Consider the following 23454-nt stretch of genomic DNA (forward strand, 5'->3'; position numbering starts at 1 on the left):
TTTTTTTCGACGATTCATGATTGTATCGCTCTCCTCCTAATGTTCTATCTGTGCCTGCAGTGATGTGAGCGATTCGGACGATGATGAGGATTCCTGCATGTGTATAATAATGTAGATATCGGATATGTCTTGTTAGAAAAATCATCAGGAGCTTCGTTTTTCAACCTTGATTTTGATATTTGCTACCAGACAGCGCTGGCTTCAACTGGCTTTTGGAAGGATAGGTTAAATGTTCCGAAGCTGACTCGAGGCAGTCTTCTCATATTTTTGCGGTCCATCGAACTGGAGTGTTCCCCGGAGGTGGTCTGTGATGTGTTTCACCATTAACAGATGAGAATTCGTGGGAGCAGATGAAGATGACGGTTATCTTCCTTGCGTGATGTGTGTTTGGTATTCACCAATCATTAAGATCGAATGTTTTTCGCCCAGATACTCTCAGGTCGGGTCAGGTACGGATACGTTCCTTTAAAACTGCAAATGGATCCGAGGTATGGTGTAATTCTAAGTTACACGAACTCGAGTCCCGAAAATTTCTGAACCGATAACACAATGTTCTTGTAGTTGCTAGAATTATTCAATGTTGCAGAGTGTATGCATTATGCAGAGTCTGGTTGTCTCTCTTTAGAACATAAGATATCCATTATCTAGCATCTTTTATCACAAATTTGCTGCATGAATTGATTGTTACATACACCGGAATCCTGTTCCGATCCAATTTCGATCGTTAATACACATCAGAGCTCTGCAATATTTGATCGAATTTCTGTTACGATCCAATTTCGATCGATAATGGATATCGGAGCTTTGCGGTACTTGATCATATGCAAGCATACCAATGGCTTCCAGGACATGGATATCGGAGCTTTGCAGTATTTGATCGTATCGATATTCGTCTAGACATCAGAAAAACTGTTACGATAACGATATTCATGATATGCAAAAATTGAAATGCTGTCGATTCTTCATCCGGAATCGGATCATACATTTGCACATTCATATTAGACCTAAACTTAAGATTTAGTTTTCATTTCATTTTAGTACCCGTCGTTAAAAACTTAATGCATTTATTACATAAACCATCAATTTTGGTCTATTTTAGTACCTAAAGTTTTTTTTTTCAAAACTTAATGTTAAATTTTGAAGGGGTAATAAAATGAAACAAAAACTAAATTTTAGGTATGATTTTGAAAAAAAATGAAAGTTTAGGTACTAAAACGGATTAAAACTGATAGTTTATATACTAAACGCATAATTTACTCTTTTAAAAAAGTATTTGTTACATTATTTTTCATATTAAATGTACTCTGATTCGGATGTGAGTAGGGGTGTTTAATGGGTTAAGCCGTGTGTGAGTTGTTCGAGTTTGATTTGATTAATGCTCGATTTGGGTTGATTCGATTGGAGATCTTAAGATTTTATTTTATTAAAAATCTAATTAATAATTACTAATTTGCTAATAAATACTAATAAGAAAGATGTTAAATTACTAATTAGGCTTAAATATAAAATAAGTATTCAAATTATAACGTTTTTCACGAATGCGTTTAAAGTATTTTTTTGATTCATCATTGTGCTTAACGCTATAGACATTACCATTTTAGATGTTCAGACTGTCAAAGGCATTAATTTCTTTCGTTAAGTGATACATGTCACAATATGATGATTTTAAATTTATTTTTTTAAATATTAAAAATATTATTATATACATAAAGAAATACTAATTTCTCTTAAATTATAAAAAAACTCAAATCCCTAAAATCATCAAATCCTAACCTTAACCTGCCGTTGTCGTCATTTCCGAGCGCAACCACCGCCGTCAACGTAATCTCTGCCATCCTCTTAGTTATATGTCGTCGTAGTTGTTGACGATTGGTCGTCGGAATATCGTGGGATCATGATTTTCATCCTATGGTTTACGGGTATAAAACCTTGATTCACCGTCAATCGATCATGTTTTTAATATCATAATTATTTTTTATAATTATCATATCGTGATACATGTCACTTAACCGTAGAAATTAATACCATTGACGGCCTGAACACCTAAAGTGGTAACGTTTGTAACTTTAGGCACTGAGACGAATCAAAAAATACTTTAGGCACCTATTCGTGAAAGTGCTAGTTTGGACATTTATTTTACATTTAAGCGTACTACTTAATAATTATTGCTAATTTATTAATTAACTAGATTTTACATATAACTAGAAAAACAATGTAAAAATTCAAGTGAATTTATCGAACAACAAGTCGAATCAAGCAACAAGTTTTGTTATCTAACACAAACAAAGTAAAATTTTAGTGTAAATTACGCATTTAGTATATAAACTATTAATTTTGGTCTATTTTAATACATAAACTTTTAGTTTTTTCAAAATTATATCTACCGTTTAGTTTTTGTTTCGTTTTAGTATCTCCCCGTTAAAAACTTAACGGGTGATTTGCACGCGACACCTTTTTTATGGGTAAATTGCATCATTTATCACTACTCTATCTTCTCAATCTTATTTTGGTCACAAAAGTTTAATTTTTTTAATTTAATTACTTAACTTTAAAATTACTCCTAATTTAAGCTTTCAATTTTTTTTATTTTAAATTATATATTAATAAAATAATATCATGACACAAAATTATTAATAAGATAAATAGGAGTAATTTGAAAGTTGAGTAGTTAAATTAATTTTTTTAACTTTAATACAAAAATAAGATTGAGAAAATAGTTGATTGATAAAATATATAATTTACCCATAAAAAATTATAGTGCGGTTAAGTTTTTAACGTCGAAGTATTAAAATGAAATAAAATCTAAACATTATGTATGAATTTAAAATTTTTGAAAGTTTAAGTACTGAAAGAACTAAAACTATAGTTTAGATATTAAATATTTAATTTATTCAAAAAAACAATTTGAGTTAAACTTTTAATGTGTCAAATCAAATAATTTTTAATTTAACACAAATCGAGTATTACTCAATTCACGATCAATGTATTGTGAATACATATTGTTGTTTTAAAATTGTCATATAAATTCTTTTATTTTCTTAATAATTTCATAATTAATTAAACAGTCAGTTTTTAAGTTCTTTTATTTTCTTAATAATTTTAAATTTTAAAATTTATTCTATAAATTCAACTAATTTAATTTTTTTTACTTTAACTGATCGAACCAATTAATTAACCCAGACCGGCCCTAATAACCACACCGAACCCTAAATAAAACTAAAACCTAGCCCAGATGAAACCGGTCCTGTCTCACGATCAAATCACAGCCGTTAAATCCCAAAAAGAATCACAATCTTCACCGTCCAAACGGCATACAACCCGATCCCTCACAGTCTCCCTTCCTTCTTTATTCTTGACTTCCCACCCAGCAACTTCCTATCTCAAAATCGCCCCTTTCGTTTTTCTCCAAATCCCTAAAATACCCAAAAACCCTAACCTAAAATAAGATTGAAATTCGAGAAAAAAATCCGTTAGATTTCGAGAGACTAAAAGAGAAGAGAAAAGGACGGAGAATGGATTCAGATCAGGGGAAGTTGTTTATCGGCGGTATATCATGGGAAACAAACGAAGATAGGCTAAAGGAATACTTTGGTCAATACGGCGACATCTTGCAGACTGTTGTTATGAGAGATAAGCTTACTGGTAGACCTCGAGGTTTTGGATTCGTTGTCTTCTCAGATCCGTCCGTCCTCGATGCTGTTCTTCAAGAGAAGCACACCATCGATGGTAGAACGGTGAGATTCTTTCTTGTTTTTTTCTTCTTCTTTTATATGTGTTTTGGGTGTTAATGATTGTTTAGGGTTATAGTTGTCTTCGAGGAGGAAAATAAATTTGGGGTTAATGATATTTTCTATTCATTTACTGTTTGGTGATTGTGTATGGGTTATATAGCTTCATGATTTTTTTCTCAATTGTGCATTATTTATTGTTACTTATGAACTTTTTTACTTCTATTTTCTTTAGGCGCCAATTTTAGTGTTGAGGCATTGTTTGGTTAGCTTAGGGCTTTTTATTTTCTTTTAGTTCATCCAAGTTTGTGTATTTATCTGTATTGCTATTGGCCTTGCCTGGTGCAAATATAGTTCCCAATTATAAGATAACTGTTTCCCAGGTTGAGGCAAAGAGGGCTTTATCTAGAGAGGAGCAGCAAACATCTGCTAGATCTGGTAATTTTAATCAGGGTAGAAATTCTGGAGGTGATGGGAATGTCAGGACCAAGAAGATTTTCGTTGGAGGGTTGCCTCCGACCTTAACTGAAGACGGGTTTCGTGAATACTTTGAGGCTTATGGTCATGTGACCGATGTAGTAATCATGTATGACCAGAATACTCAACGGCCTCGAGGATTTGGTTTTATCTCCTTTGACACTGAAGATGCAGTTGATAGGGTTTTGCACAAAAATTTTCATGATTTGGATGGCAAATCAGTTGAAGTGAAGCGGGCTCTTCCTAAAGATGCCAATCCTGGTGGGGTTAGTCGAACTTCGAGTGGCAGTTCTGGTGGTTTTGGAGGTTACCAGAGTTATGGTTCTTCTGGTGGGAATTCAAATTCTTATGATGGTCGAATGGACTCCAACAGCTACATGCGCGCCCAGGGTACTGGAGCTGGCTTTCCACCTTATGGCTCGTCAGGATATGCACCTTGTTACGGTTACGGTCCTGCTAATAGTGGTGTTGGCTATGGTAGTTATGGCAATTATGGTGCTGCAGGTGCTGGTTATGGTGCTCCTGCAGGTGCAGCTTATGGGAATCCCAATGCTGGTTATGCAAGTGGGCCTCCTGGTGCCCCTAGGAGTTCATGGGGCGCTCAAAATCCAACTGGTTATGGTGCTATGGGTTATGAAAATGCTGCTCCTTGGGGTGCTGGTACTGGTGGCCCAGGTTCTGCAGTTACTGCCCAATCTTCCACTGGAGCAGCTAGGTACGGGAATCAAGGTTATGGATATGGTGGATATGGAGGAAGTGATGAATCGTATGGGAATGCTGGATATGGGGCTGCTGGAGGTCGTTCTGGTGGTATACCAAATAATAATGCCGGTTCGGGTGGGGGAGATCTGCAAGGGAGTGGTGGTGGTTACATGGGAAGTGGATACGGTGATGTAAATGGAAGTTCAGGGTATGGTAATGCGTCATGGAGGTCTGATTCATCCCAAGGTTCTGGAAATTATGGGGGTGCTAATGCAAATGGTACTCATGGAGGACAAGGCGGTTATGGTGGTGGGTACGGTGGTGCACAGGGCCTACAAGCTCCACAACAGTGATTATATGACTGGAAAAAACAACTTGATCTTGACCTCTTCTGTGCATAACCTTCCCTTTGCAGTTTGCTGTTGTAATTGTGATGGTTTCTTACTCCCAGAAGTGACAGGGGAGGCTCAAGCTGGATGCCAAGTTTCCTTGGGACTGGTTGGATTGCTTGAAACCCTGTAGTTTGCAGTATCTATTTTGCTAGTCATAATAAGTAGTTTTTAGGCATAATAGATGCCTTCCTTCAGTTGTGCTACTGAGTGTTGTTTTAATTTGGCTTGCTTTATATTTTCTTTTTTTCTGGCTGCTCCAGTACGTTTCATATCTATGGTAGTGTTCAAGTTATGTTAGTTTATATAACTGAAATTTGCGTTATCTTGCTATTTTGAGTATTTTATTTTTATTTATATATGTCATCTAGGGAAGCTGGATGACGGGTAATCATGCTTGATTTGATATGATTAGTAGGATATGGAGATTTACCAAGGATTTTTAATGATAGAAGTGGAGCTATGGGCCACTTGGGTTGATCACTCGTAGTGGTAGCGTTAAATGTAGTGGTAGTTGACACTTGAGGATGGTATAATCATTTTCCCCCTGTATTTGCCCTTGTGTTGTACAGGTGGAGAGATGCTCGAGAGTTCAAAGGTGGAGTCAAGTGTCCACTCATGGCTCAACCCGACCTTTGTGGTGGGGGTTGTTCAGTGTGGGATTTGTTTGGCAGAGGACTTGCTCGGTTGAAATTTTGAATTAACATGAGATGAGAGAGGCCCTTCCCCTCCCCGGAGCTGCCCCAACACTGCAAATACAAAAGCTTCCCCTATCTTCATCCAGGTTCTGTGGGGGGTTTATTCAGATCGAATTGGATTAGTGAAGCAAACTGCTTGGGGACCTGGCGGATCAAGATTGCAGTACTCGCTAATCATTGAGTGTGCTTGGAATAGACCTTATAGCATTGGGAGGGAGTATGTCCTTCGCATTAGTTTTGGAATGAATTAATTGAGTTCTTTCCAACATTTAATGCCGGGGGCCTGTCTTCCAATTTACTGGCAGTAGGTTAAATCTACTAAATTCTGCTGGGAACCTCACATTATTAGTAATTTATTCATTATTATAGGAAGTTGAACAGAGTTTTGGTTGGTGGAAGGAGTTAAGACATTGTTTTAAGGATTTTAATGATGAAAGCATTTAGTATCAAGGATTTTAGATAGAAACTCAGCCTTTTTTTCCATCTTATCAATAGAGGTATTCATTTGATGAGCTATAAGCTAATCAGGTTTGTTTAGGTAGTTGATAAATTTGCTGTTATTGCAAAGAGGGTTGAAAAGGTCGGTCGAAGGTCATTGATCGGCAATGGTTGCATAGCATCTATTAGGATTTGGCTGCCTTGCTTGGCTTATTATATATGGTGAATGAAACCTTGGGATGGATAACCGGGTGCATGGAATTGTCATGACATCCAAACATAAGAAGAAGCCATTCTAAATGCTCTCAAATCATCTTGTTGGAGTGCTTGTAAAATGGTTATGGAAGATCAACAAAATATGTAACATGTAGAATGCCAAGATTAACTTCGGTTTACAAGGATTACATTTGTCAAGAAATACATGATACATGCGTACCCTGAATTTTAATTTATTCAATAATAGGACAAAAATTAAGATGCTGAGGGGAATCCTTTGTATGGATTGCCAAGTGCAGCTACATTTCCAGGCCGAGAAAACACAATCTACAAATGCAAATATTAGCTCTAATTACTTCCATTTCTAATGATATTTGTAGGAGAAATGAAATCCATATAGATGTGCAGTTACTTGAAACTCACCTGGTAATTCCCAAGAGTATTAGTCTTGAATCCAGCAGCACAATAATCAAAATAGTATTCCCATGTCCTAATGAACTTCTCGTCGAATCCCAAGCTAAGGATTTTGCTATGAACAACAGTAAAATGCAAACTTCCGTAAAAAAAGTTTCAAATATGTACTAGTTTGTCTTACTTATCTAAATTGAATTCGTGTGCGAGTTTCGGATAAGTATGTGTCCGATAAACTAGCAGAAGATATTTTTTTCTTTGTTTTTATGTATTTGGAAGATTCTTCATATGGCAATGGCATACCTCTGCTTCTCCAAGAAGTTCTGTCTCCAGCATCTAAGGGTTTGGTAGTAATGAAGCCCTATGTTCTCCACATGCTCCACACTACAATTACACAGTTTTATCCATAATCAAATAGTTATAATAGAAATTAAAAGAGAAAAATGTATTCTTGTATACATACCAGAGTCCGGATGCAGCATCCATGGCTGTCGTTATCCTAGTCAAAGATGGTAGGCACCCACCAGGGAAGATGTATTCCTTGATAAAGTCCGAACTTCGTCTGTACTCATCGTATCGTTCTTCCGGTATTGATATGAACTGTAGTAACATGAACCAGCCGAAGCATAGTCAAAACAAATGTAGTAGTAATCTATGTTACTTGGACCCGGTAATGTTATGCAGCATTCATATCTCTATATTCAAGTCTTTAGTTACCTGTAAAACAAGAAGTCCATCTTCTGCTAATACTGATTCACAGCAACCAAAGAATTGCTCCATGTATTCATGGCCAACAGCTTCTATCATTTCACTGGAGATGGCCGCATAGAATTGAAACATTTGCTTTGGTAGGTAATGGGGTAAATTTTGGTGTTTAAAGAACTTACCAAGAGATTATTCTGTCATACTTGTAGGTGCTAGGTAGTTGTCGATAATCGCAGAGTTGAAATCTTATATTTTCCTGACAGTGAAGTGAAGAAATTCTGAATTTGAATCCATGGAAGCTAACTTTCAAGCTTATATTTTGGTCAACAATTTCCAGATTATCTGATGGGTACCTGAAGTCCAGCTTCCTTCACTCTCATTTCTGCATATTTGAGTTGCTCCTCGGATAAAGTAATGCCGGTATATTTGCATCCGGTTCGTTTGACGACTTCGATAGCTAAGCTTCCCCAACCACATCCAATCTCAAGAATTTCATGCTTGCTATCAATTCTTGCCTGGAAATTGGGAAGGAAAATTTTGATAAAAGGACTACGGCATGTGTACAAAGTACTAGTACTGTAGGGACTCACTTTTTCTATAATAAGTGATATTTTTCTCTGTTGTGCATCTTTCAAATCCTCATCTTCTGTCTTTTAAAAAATAAAAAAACCAACAATTTTATTTAATAAATAATTAAAAACAGAAGTCAAGTATTGTTTAATACTTATTGTGAGTGTGTCTTACCTTAAATACAGCACAGGAGTATGTCATAGTTTCATCCAAGAATAGTTCAAATAGATCATTACTCTGAGAATACAAAAAACCAGAGAACAATTATAAGCATTTGGTTTGTCTTAAAATCTCAAGGTTTTATAGGTCATAGCCTAATACCAGATCGTAATGGCGAGAAATGTTCCTACGAGCTTGTGTAAGAGTATTTTGCCTTGAGACATGCTTGAAGAAATACTTTGCAGATGTCAAACTGGCTGTAAGTAACAATGGTGTCCACCAGCCCCTGAACATGAGGAGTTAGATATAATATATTATCTGGGATTTAAATGAAGAGTATGCAGATACTATATTCATGTGGTTTACTGTTAAGGGTATACCTTTTCTTATTCAGTTTCGAATTGGAAGCAATCGAATCTCTGTTGCTGATAAGAATCTGCAGTTAACAAGGAAAATCTTATGAAAGTAAATGCCAGCAGTTATAATTCATTGCTATGATGTTGCCAGTTTTCTTACCATTACAAGGTTTAAAAGGCCATCTTTTTTATCAACAAAAGAAAAATCCCCATTGATATATGAGTCTGCAAGGCCTAAATCTGCCTCTGTCATAACCTGAAAAATCATGTGTGAAGAACATCATGTCCGTAAATTCCGTTCGATAGATACATTACGCATCGTTTGAAATGATAATCTGCGTTAATATATATTATTCGGTTTCAAGTGTGAGGGTCATATACAATACTTCTGAAACAGGCATCTTCAAAAAAAATTCTATATTCTTCATATATTTAGAGGAATATACCATTGTACTCATGTATGAATATGCATCGAACATGGATGGTAGAAGAAGGTCACACAAGACAATCATATGTTATTTTCATTGAATAATTGACTTCAAATGTATTTACCTTCCAATAAAAATGTGGACTGTGAACTTTAATGACAGTTTTCAGAGAACACTTTTTGCTAGTTCCTTCAAAGGTAAACATAGTGCCCCCTTCCTCCAATAAACTGTTCATGGAAGAAGTCAAAGATGTTAATTATTCAAATTATAATATATATATATAGATGATGTTCATGGTTGATTGAACTGCATAAAGTGCATTGCAGAAGTGCAAGAAAGCATAGGATACAGTAGGAACTCACGTCACGGAGCCGGTGGAGATAAAATGACTGAGGAATCGAGTAACGAAAAGACGTGCTCCAGTTTCCATCAGAGAGGGCACCATATGCTTTGGATTGCTCAGAATATTACAACTTTCTCCCAGCAAATTATTTGCAGCAGTCATCCCAGCCTGGAAATAAGTGAACCTCACTTGTGAACTGCATTGTTATACAAGCATTCTTTTGAAAGAAAAAAATAAAAACCATCAGGAAAAGATTCTAATCATATGGGATATCAAGATGTACTAGTTTCATAGCATGGTAAGATGAGAAACAATTGAAATTCATCTCGAAAACGAAGAGCAAATATAAGATAAATTATGATCAAAAGTAATCACTACCTTTAATCCATCTTCATGAAAGCCATAGCCTGAAAAATAAAATAGTTAAGTCATTATGATTAATTACTTGGAAGTAAGTATGATTAACTAAAAAAATATATATTTTATAACAGATTCTTCTCACCCTGGTATGCTCCACAGAACCAAATTCCTCTCTTCCCTTGAATCCGATCAAGCTCAAGCGAAGCTTTTGTTGCAGCCACTGATGGTACCGGATGACCAGTCGTCCACTTAAGCAAGGTGTGTTGCGGCGTATAATTCGGATTAAGAGTTACCAAAAAGGGTAGGCCTGTTTCCCCTAGATTCTGCAGATCCATAAAAATGTGAACTGATTTGGGTTGCCTTACCTAAAATTTAGTCTCAAAAGTACTAATCAACATAACATATTTCCTTCTTCAAATCAGTAGTTGCAGGCCTTGGGGCTTGGAGTCTTGGAGTGTAACATTTAAGTAAAGAGAACATAGAGGGTACCTGAAGCACATTAAGCCAGTATGTCAAACATACGTTCTTGTCGGTACTTCCGAGAAAATTCCAAGCGCTCCATGCTGCTGGATTTTTCGGCATTAAATTTTTGTCACGATGAAGATAAATATCACTGCAAATAGAGAGAGGCTCACATATGATTATGAATTATTGAATTGAGTAAAGATCACTTCTCAGAGCCATGTAAGATGCATGATCGATAAATAATGATCAGAATACTTTATTTATCGATCATTTTCGTGAATGTCTTCATCGAGAAGTTCATGTCTAAAAAACTGAAATTAGAAAAGCTGACATAAATCCTTTTCTTAGGGGGGAAAAGGGTTAAGGGTGGAATCCTTTAATGGAAGTAAAGATCTCTTCATGGTATTTGAGAACAGATTTCTGTAAACGGAAATATCTCGGACAAAAATCGCATAAAAATATCAAGTTCAGTTATATAATGTATTCAATTATTGAAGTATAAAAGCATTAGATTTTTCACAACTAGTAGTAGATAGATTGATTATTAATCCATCTGAACATGAATTGCAGAAGACAGGTACCTGTAGACATATTGAAAAGCACCAAGCACTGTCGATTCGTCATATGTTGCTTGATCCCCTAACAATCTCAAAGCATCCGGTGCATGAACAGCCATTATGCAACCTTGATATGATTCTCGAGACTCGTCTTCACAGACTACAGTGCAACCTGTAATAAAACTTTAGCATAACCAGTGGAACCACAAAAAGTTTCGGACATGAGACTACAACTGTCATATCTGCCAGAGTAGAGGTTTCTAAGGAAACAAGTTGAGAGCTTTTGAATCCAGCTATGTCGTATAAAAATTATGATCATGTCCGAGAAAATGCTCGAGTGAAGCATCGAACTTAGATACTAACCTTCTTCGTCACTCAAAACAGATTGCACCTCACAACCAGTTCTTATTTGGCAGCCTCTGCTCTCCAGCTCTTCTCTAACCTGATGACATTTTGTCGATAACCAAACCGGAAAATAACATGTTTTAGAGGTTGCATCTAAATGAATGTAACAATGGATTTGATATAGAAACGCTGCAATCTAAGCAGATGAAATGGAGAAGCACACTAGTACCTTACTGACATAACGATGCGAACGCCAACGAACAGTCATCCACTGTGGCCGTCCGAAGAGCTATAAAGATAAAAAAAAAAGTAATATTATCAAACCAAAACTAACACAGAAAACTCATAAGTATCCATGTCCACACCTATGTCCCATACATGTTCAGACAAGAGTATTGGGGCATTACCATACACATTCATGTCTAAAACTCGCTCGAGTCCGAGTCACATAGACCATGATAGATTAATTTGTAAGAGAGTGTACCTGAAGAAGATGATGGTTGCGGCAAAACGAAAGGATCGAGAAAGCTGAGAAATCCATAACTCTCTCTGTAGGGCAGGACCATATCGAACCGCATACAGGAACCTAAAAAAAATATAACTTTGTCAATGCTATTCGGTACCGACGAGACATTTCGTCGAACAAGTAGAGTTCTACATGAACAAATGCATATTAAAAAATGTGGACAGTCTCTGATCTCACCAAATAAGCCTTCTGAAAAACTTCAGAGTAACCCTTTGATGCTAGGAACTGTCCCAATGTTTCGTTGCGGTCAATATCTGGGTTGTTTTCAAGCAATTCAAGATAGCTGCACAATCAAAAACAAAACAAGATCAATAAATGTAACACATATAGATCCCACAATGACCAAAACATCAATACTTAGACCCGAGATATATTCGAACAAGAGTACGCGAGCGATATCCGTATCCGACACTTACACTCCGACTCCGAGTCACATGAAGACTTTTGATCATTGCTCACCTGATAACATCACTCTTGAACTTGATGATTTCCCTAACCATTTGCCAAAAGTATGGATTGAAGAGGTTGGATTTCTGAGCAAACAAGCTCGAGAAACCGTTCCGGCTGCCCCATTCGCAGCCTTTGCCTTCATCGAGGCTCACCGAGAACGACATATCGGATGGCTCCATTTCAATTCCTAGACTCTCAAAGAACTCCATCATGTTCGGATATGTAACCTATACATACATTGCAGAGACATCACAACTGCTAATTCATTAAACATTATATGCTTTAATGTCTCTTCTTTGACATGATACTAATATTCAACTTGTACGAAGTGCATCATTGTATAAAAATAAAGTTTAATTCTCATTTTGACTCTTGAACTATTACCTATTTTCAGTTTGGTATCTAAATTATTTTCATCTCATTTTATTATCACATGTTATATTTTTGAGAAAATAAAAACATATGTTTCCAACCTAAACCATATAATAATATACATTAAAAATAATTTGAGACAATAAACAATATATACATTAGTTAATAAACTACCAAATAAAAAAAGGGTTAAGTGCACAAATGGTCCTCTGACTATATGATATTGTTTTATTAAGTCTATCGACTAGTAAAAGTTACAAAATGATCCTTTGACTATAGGATATTGTTTTATTAAGTCTTTCGACTAGTAAAAGTTACGAAATGATCTTTTGACCATAGAATGTTGTTTTGTTGAGTCACTCGACTATTAAAAGCTATAAATGGTCACCTTACTATCCATTATGTTTCAAACTCATCATTTTCTGTTAAAAAAATTAACAATGTTTTGCGTTGAATGTTAACCTACTAACTATGTGATATGATAAAATATTATCCATGAATCTCTAATTCTCTATCATTTCTCAGTCATCATGTAACGTTCAGCTTAAACAACTGCAATTGTTTAACAGAAAAAAAGAGCTTGGAACATAATAAATAATCAGCTGATTATTTTGTAACTTTTAATATTTAAGAAAATTAATAAAACAATATCCTATAGTCGGAGACCATTAATATACTTTACCAAAAAAATAATACAAGAGACAAATGCCCAACCCCCATAACCAAACCATAGTCTAATTGGTCCAACACAATCAGAGACGGAATCATGAATTGTGATCAAAGTTTGGGAGAGATGAACTATAAATAGCAAACGAATAAAATATACAATATAATTGTTAAATCATTAGTTTAAAATTTAAATATTTAGTGATTAAAGTCTAAGTATATTAATTTTAAAATTAATAAAAAAATATATAAATTTACTTTTTAAATTTTAAATTTTAAATTAATAAAAAATAAAAAAAAAGAATATATTAAGACTTAATTTTATAAATTTTAAATTAAAAGAACCTAAAATAAATTAAACTAAAAACAATTGAGAGCTAAGACCCCGGCACCCACCATTTCTACTATTAATTTTAATTATTTTTTTGGCTCAATATTATATATCAATGTCAGTTTAGAATAAAATATTATTAGATGGAAAATTCAGTTGTCTATCCATGAATAAATTATTTTAATATAATAAAAGCAATAAGCAAAAGCATTTTTTTTTAATTTTGTCTTAGAAAAGCTTAGGATAAATTGCGTTAGTATCTAAATTATTAGTTTTAATCCAATTTAATAATTAAATTTTTAATTTTTTCAAAATCATATATAAAGTTTCATTTTTGTTTCATTTTAGTATCTGACGTTAAAAACTTTAATTTTTGTTTCATTTTAGTAATGTTTCAAAATTTAACGTTAAGCTTTGAAAAGATTAAAGATTTGAATACTAAACACGTTAAGTTTTAATATAAAAGTACTAAAATGAAATAAAAATTAAATTTTGAGTGTGATTTTTAAAAAAATTAAAAATTTATATATCATCATACCAAAACTATTGACATGCAACGTGGATATTGCATTACCATGTAGCCATTCAACAAACGAATAAAAAAATAGAAAACGGCGTTGGAAATAAATGAACCCAAGAGTTTCCACGTGTCTGAATCTCAGTCGTACAAGAAGAACCAATACTAAAACATTAAACCAAGATATTTCTCTTCAAGTGTCGCTGTTTAAAGTTATACTATTTGAGATAAAAAATTACATTTTTTGAGATAAAAAATTAGATGATAAAGGAATAAAACAAAATTAATTTGGGTGTGCGGGTCTAAACCAACACTGAATTTTATGTTAGAGAATATATTCTTAAAAATTTAAAAGGAATAAACTTATAAAATTATGAAAATAAAAAAATACGATAATTTTAAATTTTCAACCTTTCTAATCATATATATATATATATATATGGATCCATATAGGGATGGCAATGAGTCGGGTCGGGTCGGGTTTTTGGGCCACCCGACCCGACCCGAGAAGAAAGGGTTCTCCACCCGTGACCCGACCCGACCCGACAAAATTAATGTTTCACCCGACCTGACCCGACCCGAATATATGACTTAGAAACCCGACCCGACCCGACCCGACCTGAAAAAAAAAAATTTAATTCAATGAAAACAGTGACTTAATTGAAAAAAATTATATATGGAGGGATATTATTGTAATTATCCCTAAATATATAATATAAAATTATATATATTTTTCGGGTCGGGTCGGGTCGGATTTTTTTTACCCTAAACCCGACCCGAATAGTGCATTTTAAAAAAACCAGACCCGACCCGATCAGGTCGGGTCGGGTCGGAACCCGTCGGATTCGGGTTGAGTTGCCATCCCTAGATCTATACAATAATGGATCTAAATTTAGTATCAAGTGAGTTGAAGAAAATTTAATTAAGGGAACTATCATCTAGGGATGGGCAAGAGTCGGATTTCGATCAATTCGATTCGACCCGAAAATTTTACATATTTCATTTGATTCGAACTGAAAAATATATACCCTCCACCCGACTCGAACTTGATTCGATTTTTTGAGATAAAATTTGAATTCAATCTGATCCGAAATAATAAAAAATATCATTTTTATTCAATAAAAATAGTGATTTAATTAAAAATAATAATATATAGAGGATATTATTGTAATTATTTTAGGTTAAATTATATTATTTTTTCAGATCAGGTAAGATATTTTTAACCTTAAATTTAAATTTGATCCGACCCAAACATCACATTTAAAAACCCAACAAAAACTATAAATTTTTTAAAACAACCACTCTATTAGATCGAGTCGGGAAGTTCGGATCATTTACCAAACTAGAATCAATTGACCCTAATAAACTATAGGTCTTTCCCCCTAGCTCATGTAGTTTTTTTTTTTTTTGATAAATTACACGTTTTTAATGTTATGTATTAAAATAAAATAAAAAATAAATATTATATATATTTTTAAAAATAAAAATTTATATACTAAAACAGAAAAAAACAAATAGTTTAAATCCTAAATACCGTAGTTTAACCTATTTTTAATAAAGTAAAAGTGTGGAAATAATATTAAGTAGGTTAAATGAAGTGTCATAAAAGATAAAAGTACGTCTTATTTGAAGTACGTAAAATTATATATTAGATTATAAATATTAGAAAATAAATTAAGGATGTATGAACGTGAAAATATAAAATTTTAAAATCAATAAAAATACAAAAAAAATTATTTAAATTATTTTATATTTTAAATTTCTTAAGATACTCTCAATTGATTCTAAAAATGTATTACTGTATAAAATAAGATCTGATATTGAAAATCAGCTTACTCGTCTTGTTTCCATTTATAGAAAATCACAGAACAAAAGAAGGAAAACAAAGTTTTCAGCGACAGTTTCTAAAAAGCGTCTGAATATTTCCAGTGACGAAAACCTCAAAAGCGTCGGTGATAAGGAAAAAAAACTTACACGATTGAAGACCATGAAACCAAGGTCCAAATCAACGCCATCAAAGCTCACGGTCCTCGAATGGCCTCCCAAGTAGTCTTCTTTCTCGTAAAGCACCACGTTTACACCTTCTTTGGCAAGAACATAGGCGGCGACCAGCCCGCTAATCCCTCCTCCGATCACCGCCACTTTCATGGTTCTGCAAGGAAAACAAAACCAGAAGAAAGCTAGGTTGAAGATGAATCAATGCCGTCGTTTTCAGACCTTTTTTATGGTCCTAAATGAAACTGGTTTAAACTGGGATATTAAGGATAATAACATGAAGTAAATGAGGATAATGTGAGGAGTTACCTGAAAAAGAAGTTGAAATTTTTGGAAGATGAAGAAGAGAGGTAGCGAAGGGGTATGAATGGATGGCAGTATGGTGAGTGGTGGTAGATAAGCCGAATATAAAAAGACTATTTGGAATACGGTGTACGTTGGTGGTACGTAATTATCACTTTTCAGCATAAATTTACTGTTTCGAATTTTAATCGAATGTCGGTGAAAAAACAAAAGAGAGTTAATTATACGGATGATCAATCATATTTATGTTTTATCTATTTTTGGTCATTAATTCAAAAAAACATAAGATATTATCATTTTTATTTTTATCTAATTAAAATATAGTCGTTTTTATTTTTATTTAATTAAAATGTGGTCGTCACAGGTTAACTAGTGTTAACAATTAACAGAATATATGATGTAATAGTTGGTATAATCACATATTTGGTTCATGTTATTTACATATTCTCTCAGTTTAGTCATACTTTTAAATAAATTTTAACATTAAATATATATTTTTAAATAAAAATAAAATATTTTTAAATAAATTTAATAAAAAAATATATTTAATAAGTTAATATAAAAATTATTTTTTAAGTTAAAATATATAAAATATTATGAATTTAAGTATTTATACATATTCTCTCCGGTGACTATTTGTAACCTTTAATAGGTTAGGGAATCAAAAAAGTAATGAATTATAGTTAAATCGTCATTTTGTAACTTTTAATAGTTGAAAGATTCGATAAAACAATGATTAGTAGTTGGGGGACCATTTGCGTATTTTATCCTTAAATTTATGATGCTTTTATTTAGATATTATTATTGAAAATCTTATTTTTTTTAAATTAATATTCATTTATAATTAAGTGTTGAAATAGTATTTTTTTTATTAATATATGATATTTATAACTGGTATTATTTGTTCTAAATATTTTTAATCATTTAACAATAAATCTCAAACATCCTACAATTTTTAGTGTTTGAATTTAGGATCTTTAAAAATAACAATAATTTTTTTAATCGTTAAGGTAGTTTAGTTTATGTATTAAAATAATATTAAAAAGTTTATGTACTGAAATAACATTAAAAAGAAAAATGGAAACGCATTTGATATGTTGTGCCCATGTTATTTATCATATTTTCAAGATTAAAATTAAAAAGAATTTAAAAGCACCTAAGATAAAACGAATTTTTTTTGAAAAAAAAAATCATAATTTAATGTCGGAATGTTATATTAAAATTATATTTTTAACTTAAATAATTTGTTAAAAACATCTTTATCGTCGTGTTCAGACGCGCATATGAAGATTGTTCGACTATGTATTTATATATTTATTTATATATGCATTGCATTTTATCTTTATTTTTAATTTTCTAACTGTCGGAGGACTTCCACGGAAGCTGCTCTCAGCCTGGCGTTGGGAGCAGCCTACTACTCTACCTCCCCCTTATCCCATTGCATATGGGAATAGTGTTTTGTTGTTGTTGTTTTTGTCTTATCGTCGTTTTCATCAAGAAAAAAAAATCTATTTTGCCATTTAGTTTTGGATTTATTTTTAAAAAAAATTTGATCCCTGTAATTTAATTTTCTCTCAATTTGATCACTATGATTCAAACAAAAATTACAATCAAACCGAAGTCGCTAATACCTCACACCGCTTCTAACAATGTCGTAGTTAGAAATAACAAATTCGAAAATTCAAAATTAAAGGTAAAAACATTGTTTGCCCTAATTTTTTAATATTCCATTTTGGTCGATACATTTTTAATTTCTTTCAATTTGGTCCTACACATGCAAAAAAGAAAAGAAAAATATCATGTAGGGTAAAGGTGCTCCTTGTTAGTGATTCATTTGACAAACGTGGAAAAATAGTACAATGGATGGTTGCTTTTCCCTTGATGCTAAATGTTTTAATTCAAAAGACTTTTATTTCCCCATTTAAAGTTCAATAAGGTTAGCTCATAATATATTTTAGTGTTTACAAAATTATTTTTTTGTATGAATATTTATTTTCAAAACTAAATTTAAATGTTTTTTTCTTAAACGAACAATAAATTAAATCATATGAATAGAATAAAACTTTGAATAAATCTTAGTTCATCATGTTTAATATCATAAAATTGTCCAAATAATATTTTAGAAAAAAAATTACCCTATATTAAGAGAAAAATATTTTCTCATATGAGATAATCTTTATATTACCAGGTGTGTTTGGTTAACGGAATGTAAGATTAGCAGTGAGAATAAAATATTACCGGGGACTACGATTATTGGGAATGTTGTATTTTGTGTTTGGCTGGTTTAGCAAGAATGTAAGATTACAATGTTTGGTTAAAAGAATAAAAGATTATTGGAATATGTATTTTACTAAATTGTCTTTATTATATATTTATTTTTTAACTAGCCGAATTCTACTATAATATTACTATAATTAATTTATATATTTTTTTTAAAAATTTTAAATTCATAAAATTTATATAATTTTTTTTACAAAATTGAAAAGATAAATAGGTTTAATGAAAGGGTAAAATTTTATTTTAACCCCTGAACTTCATATAAAATTTTAATTATAAATTTTTTTGTAAATCTAAAATAGTTTAAGGATAAATTTATAATTTAACCTTCGTATAATTTTTATTATTCAACGACATAAGAAGAATATTTTTGGGAAAAAAAATTAAGGGCATTTTAGTCCAAAACGCCGGTAATCCAATAATACCTAAGGGAAGAGGGTAATCACATTCCCGATAATATAACCCAAAAATCTACTGTTGGTAATAAAAGATTACCGAGAGCTGAGAATATTGATCAACCAAACAGAGGAATGAGGATTTCATTTCTTCGATAATAAGATATACCTTGAATAAAAAAAACCCTAGAGAATATATTTTAGAAAAATAAATAACAATCATCTTTGAAAAAATATATGAATCATCAAACGTCTTTTCAAGATATATGCATAATTTTAAGTTATTTGATGAGAATATATTCTAAAATCGGACTATTTATTGAGGTCTGACTTTAAATAAATTATTTTAGATTGGTATGGATTCATCATGCTAAAAGTGTTATAAATATAAAATTTATAAATATTAATATGAAAATAGTAATATAAAAATGGTTTTTAAAGTTGAATAAATAAAATAAACAATTCCTCTTTGGAAGATGGGAGATGGGAGATGGGAGATGGGAGATGGGTAACGAAGGTAGGGCCAGTCCAAAATGGCGGGCAAGCAGAGTGTTGGAGTCCGCACCTTTTTCGTGCTTATTTGCAGCAGTTTTAGTCTCTACGTGGTTTACTTGCCCACCGCTCTTTTGTATCGTACAAAATTAAAATAATTTTACGCGAATTAATTTAGACAAAAGGGTAATAAAGTCTTTGTACTTTAAAAAAAATTGTAACCCTCAACTTTTTTTTACACCAAATATATGACCTTTCAAGATGCTTTAATCATAATAATTTATTTTATTAATATTTATTTATGATGTGGTATTTATTATTCTTATTTTATTAATATATGATTAAAATAATATTAATTAAATTAAAAATTATATTGAAATAAAAAATATTTTCAAAATTATAATTAAATTAAAAAATATCCCTATGATTTATATATTTCCAAATCTCCACTCTCCACTCTCCTCCTTTATCCTCTAATTTCATTTTTCTTCCATTTTAACCAAAGATTTCTTTTTTTTTTCCTTTCATTGTCGGTCAAGTAGCCCATCCTTGGTTTTTTCAATTTTTTTTACAAATTCAATTTGGGTTCACTGTATTTGGTAATTAAAGGAAAAAAATAAATCTTTGGTTGAAAAGAAAAAAATACCACATCATACATAAATATTAATAAAATAAATCATGATGATTAAAACATGAGCAATTCAAAAGTTGAGAGATTAAATTGAAAATTTATAAAGCTTAATGACCGAAATAGAAGAGAAAAAATATGAGGGCCAAATTGAGTTATTTTTTTGAGTTTGAGGGCCAAATTAAGAGAAAAAAAAGATTTTGGCATGCTTAATGTACTACATCAACACAAAGTAACATAACCGTTGGTCAAAGACATGAAATATTGGTCAAATGACCACATTGAATTTTATTCTAACTTAGAGGGCTACATTGAGTGCAAAACAAGTGGAGGATCACATTGATTTTTTAAAAAGTACGAGGGCATTTGATATTTTTTTCATTATTTTATAAATATAACTGTTCTAATTTAAATTTTTTAAAAGTAATAATATTTCTAGTTTTTATTTATTTATTTATAGTGATAAAATAATTTATCGCTATAAATGTTTAACCAAATACGTAATAATAAAATAAGTTAATAAAGTTAACTTTGTCTAGACTGATTAAAAGTTCTCCATTTGACACCTTTCCTCCATATTAGGGATGGATATTGGATCAGATCTCGACAGGTTTTGATACGACCCTATCTTATATGATCAGTTTTTTTTAATTCTGGTTGGTTCGACTTTCTTAGATATTATATTTAGGTTGGGTCAGGTTTAGAGTGAAAAATATTTAACCCGAAAAAATTATAGTTTTACCTTTTATATTTAGAGATAATTGCAATAAGACCCCTCTATATATTTAATTTTTTTAATTAAATCTATGTTTTTATTAAATAAAAAAAGATTTTTTATAAATATATTATTTCAGGTCAGATCAAATCGAGTTTATATTTTATCTCAAAGAGCAGGATGAGTTCAGGTCGGAAGGAAGGTGTACAATTTTCGGGTTGAGTTCGAATTAAGTGGAAGGTGTATAATTTTCAAATCAAGTCGAATCCCAACAGAGGCCAGAACTATATACGGAACCAGAACTAGATCTCAACAGAGACCGAATTTTTTTAGCAACTTCAAGTTATATATATAATTTTACCTTTATTATTTGTTTATTGCAAAAAATATAAATGATAACATTAAATATGCATAGTTTTACATTTATATGAAATAACAAATTAAAAATTAAATTAAAGTAAATAATAAAATATACGATTTTAAAAAAAATACAAAATATATAACTATCACATAATTACAATAAAACACGTCGTTCCTTCAAATCTTGAAATGCATCCATGAGCTATGTTGTACTAAAACTCCTTACAATATCTCTTTCAATGTTGATAAGCATGTAACTCTCAAAAAATTTATCATCCATTTTGTTACGAAATGTTGTCTTGATGATATTCATCGTAGAAAAAGCTTTTTCAGCACTTGCTGTAGAATCTGGGAGAGTCAATAGAAATTTTACCATTCAAACTATATACAGATAAGTGTCCACTTTCCTAGTATCCACCAACCATTGACTTCGGTAAGAGATTATGAACAATTTTCTTAAACCTAAATTTCAAGATAACTCCATCTCATAAAGACGCAATTTTATTCCTAAATCTTTTTTTTTAACTTCCGAGAAATCCTCTAGATAAAATTTATTCACAAGATTGCAAACATCTTCAACCTTGAAAAATTTGTCACTATCTCTTGGCTCCAAAGCACAACCAAGAGTTAATAACTCTATCGACTTCTCATTAAATCTATGTTTAACTCTTATAGATCAACTGTAGCATAAAAAAATTTCTACTCGATAATGATGTTCAACTGTAAAATGATCTTGTTGGCGACGAGCGCGACCTCATCTTTCTCTATAAATAGAACTCATATCTGGGATATATATGTTGCGACTTTCACAAAATGAGATAACCTCCACAAAAAGATTATTACATCCATCATCTCTAAATTTCTACAAAAGTATCTTCGAACTCCCAACAAGATGTAGTGAATTCAAAATATCCTGAGATTTTTGTTGTAATGATTGAGAAAGTGAATAAGCGATTTCTAATATTTTATTCATAAGATGTAAAATGAAGACAAAATCAAAGGAAATCAATGTCTCTAAAGCTGTCGCCGCTTCTCCACGTTCAGAAGATGCACTTCCTTCATCAATGAGTTTATATATAACAACATAAGTGTCACTAAATATTTTTATCAAGCTTGAAATTGTTTTCAAGTAAGAACCCCATCGAGTATCACCTGCCCTCTGCAAATTACTTGTTTAATTCAAATCAGTTCCAGTTTCAAGTTGTTATTCTTCAATCAAATGATTTATCTCGTAAGAATAAACATTTTTTAGTTCATCGATGCGCTTATATGAGGCAATAACAACATTGATAATAAATGATAACTTGGAAAAAAATTGATAAACATATATGACCTATTTCGCTGCAGCTACTAGTGTCAACTGTAAACGATGGGCAAAACAATGCACATAATAAACAAAATGACACTCATTGCTAACTAATGCTTGTAACCCATTCCACTTTCCTCGCATGTTACTTGCACTGTCATAACATTGACCTCGAATATTCTTTATGTCAAAGAAATAACGACAAAGAACGGAAAATATCTCATCTTTTAAAGTCACTACTGAAGTATTAGGAACATGAATAATGCTAAAAAACAATCATTTACCAGACAGAAATTATCAACATACCGTAAAATAATAGACATTTGTTGTTTTCTTGATACATCCCCTGCTTCATCAATAATAACACAAAATTTTTCTTCACCAATTTCTTTACGAATTGCTATTTTAATTTTCTCTGTCATAATATATAAAATCTCCTTTTGTATCTCAGGCGAAGTGTAAGAAACATTTTTTGGAGCATTTTCAAATACAACTTTTTCAATATCTTTATTATAATAGGCTAATTGTTTCACGAGTTCAAGACAATTTTCTTGGTTAGATGAATATTCACTCTCGTCACGACCTCTCATTGATAGCCCTTGTAAAGCCATCCAATGCAATGCATCTATAGAGGTTTCAAGTCTAAGCTTATTATTAGCAATTTGTAATGATATTTGCTTATGCAACACTTGAGGCAAGTGTCTAGACTGGTTAAGAAAATTCTCCAATTCTTGCTCAATAAATTTATGAGGTGAATTAGGTTTTGAACCTACA

General features: G+C 32.0%; 2 protein-coding genes across 4 annotated transcripts; one reads left to right on the forward strand and one right to left on the reverse strand.

Moving 5' to 3' along the window:
• Positions 1 to 3346: 3346 nt before the first annotated feature.
• Positions 3347 to 6874, forward strand: LOC120164091 (heterogeneous nuclear ribonucleoprotein 1-like). Of its 2 annotated transcripts, XR_005519707.1 has the most exons (3): positions 3347 to 3734; positions 4112 to 5405; positions 5869 to 6874. XR_005519707.1 is itself a non-coding variant. In XM_039173852.1 (2 exons), exons 1-2 carry the CDS (start codon positions 3513 to 3515, stop codon positions 5258 to 5260), a joined length of 1371 nt encoding a protein of 456 aa, XP_039029783.1. In that variant the 5' UTR covers positions 3347 to 3512; the 3' UTR covers positions 5261 to 5638. The 2 variants fall into 2 exon arrangements, 1 of the variants encoding a protein (XP_039029783.1); XM_039173852.1 differs by lacking the exon at positions 5869 to 6874 and having other exon boundaries at positions 4112 to 5638.
• Positions 6874 to 16580, reverse strand: LOC120164090 (tuberculostearic acid methyltransferase UfaA1-like). 2 transcript variants are annotated; one of them, XM_039173850.1, is made up of 25 exons: positions 16514 to 16580; positions 16184 to 16361; positions 12333 to 12550; positions 12051 to 12156; positions 11832 to 11933; positions 11577 to 11636; positions 11366 to 11444; positions 11027 to 11174; positions 10470 to 10593; positions 10123 to 10303; positions 9999 to 10027; positions 9640 to 9788; positions 9402 to 9504; positions 9010 to 9105; positions 8874 to 8929; positions 8656 to 8779; positions 8509 to 8571; positions 8355 to 8414; positions 8118 to 8279; positions 7947 to 8020; positions 7777 to 7870; positions 7523 to 7659; positions 7363 to 7443; positions 7072 to 7177; positions 6874 to 6975 (listed from the first exon to the last, which is right to left on the reverse strand). In XM_039173850.1, exons 2-25 carry the CDS (start codon positions 16355 to 16357, stop codon positions 6904 to 6906), a joined length of 2598 nt encoding a protein of 865 aa, XP_039029781.1. In that variant the 5' UTR covers positions 16358 to 16361; positions 16514 to 16580; the 3' UTR covers positions 6874 to 6903. The 2 variants fall into 2 exon arrangements, with proteins under 2 accessions (XP_039029781.1, XP_039029782.1); XM_039173851.1 differs by lacking the exons at positions 10470 to 10593; positions 11027 to 11174; positions 11366 to 11444; ... (4 more) ...; positions 16184 to 16361; positions 16514 to 16580 and having other exon boundaries at positions 9640 to 9816; positions 10123 to 10234.
• Positions 16581 to 23454: the final 6874 nt, after the last annotated feature.

The sequence above is a fragment of the Hibiscus syriacus genome, unplaced genomic scaffold (assembly GCF_006381635.1).
Source record: "Hibiscus syriacus cultivar Baekdansim isolate YM2019G1 unplaced genomic scaffold, ASM638163v2 tig00111504_pilon, whole genome shotgun sequence".
Classification (NCBI taxonomy): domain Eukaryota; kingdom Viridiplantae; phylum Streptophyta; class Magnoliopsida; order Malvales; family Malvaceae; genus Hibiscus; species Hibiscus syriacus.

What these genes read in the sequence shown, in the direction of transcription:
- LOC120164091 (XM_039173852.1), top strand. Translation starts at nt 3,513, where the DNA reads ATGGATTCAGATCAGGGGAAGTTGTTTATCGGCGGTATATCATGGGAA. An exon ending in ACACCATCGATGGTAGAACG is followed by an intron (nt 3,735 to 4,111) that starts GTGAGATTCTTT and finishes ACTGTTTCCCAG; the next exon opens with GTTGAGGCAAAGAGGGCTTT.
- LOC120164090 (XM_039173850.1), bottom strand. Translation starts at nt 16,357, where the DNA reads ATGAAAGTGGCGGTGATCGGAGGAGGGATTAGCGGGCTGGTCGCCGCC. An exon ending in GCAACCATCATCTTCTTCAG is followed by an intron (nt 11,637 to 11,831) that starts GTACACTCTCTT and finishes TTATCTTTATAG; the next exon opens with CTCTTCGGACGGCCACAGTG. An exon ending in GTCCACATTTTTATTGGAAG is followed by an intron (nt 9,106 to 9,401) that starts GTAAATACATTT and finishes ATGATTTTTCAG; the next exon opens with GTTATGACAGAGGCAGATTT.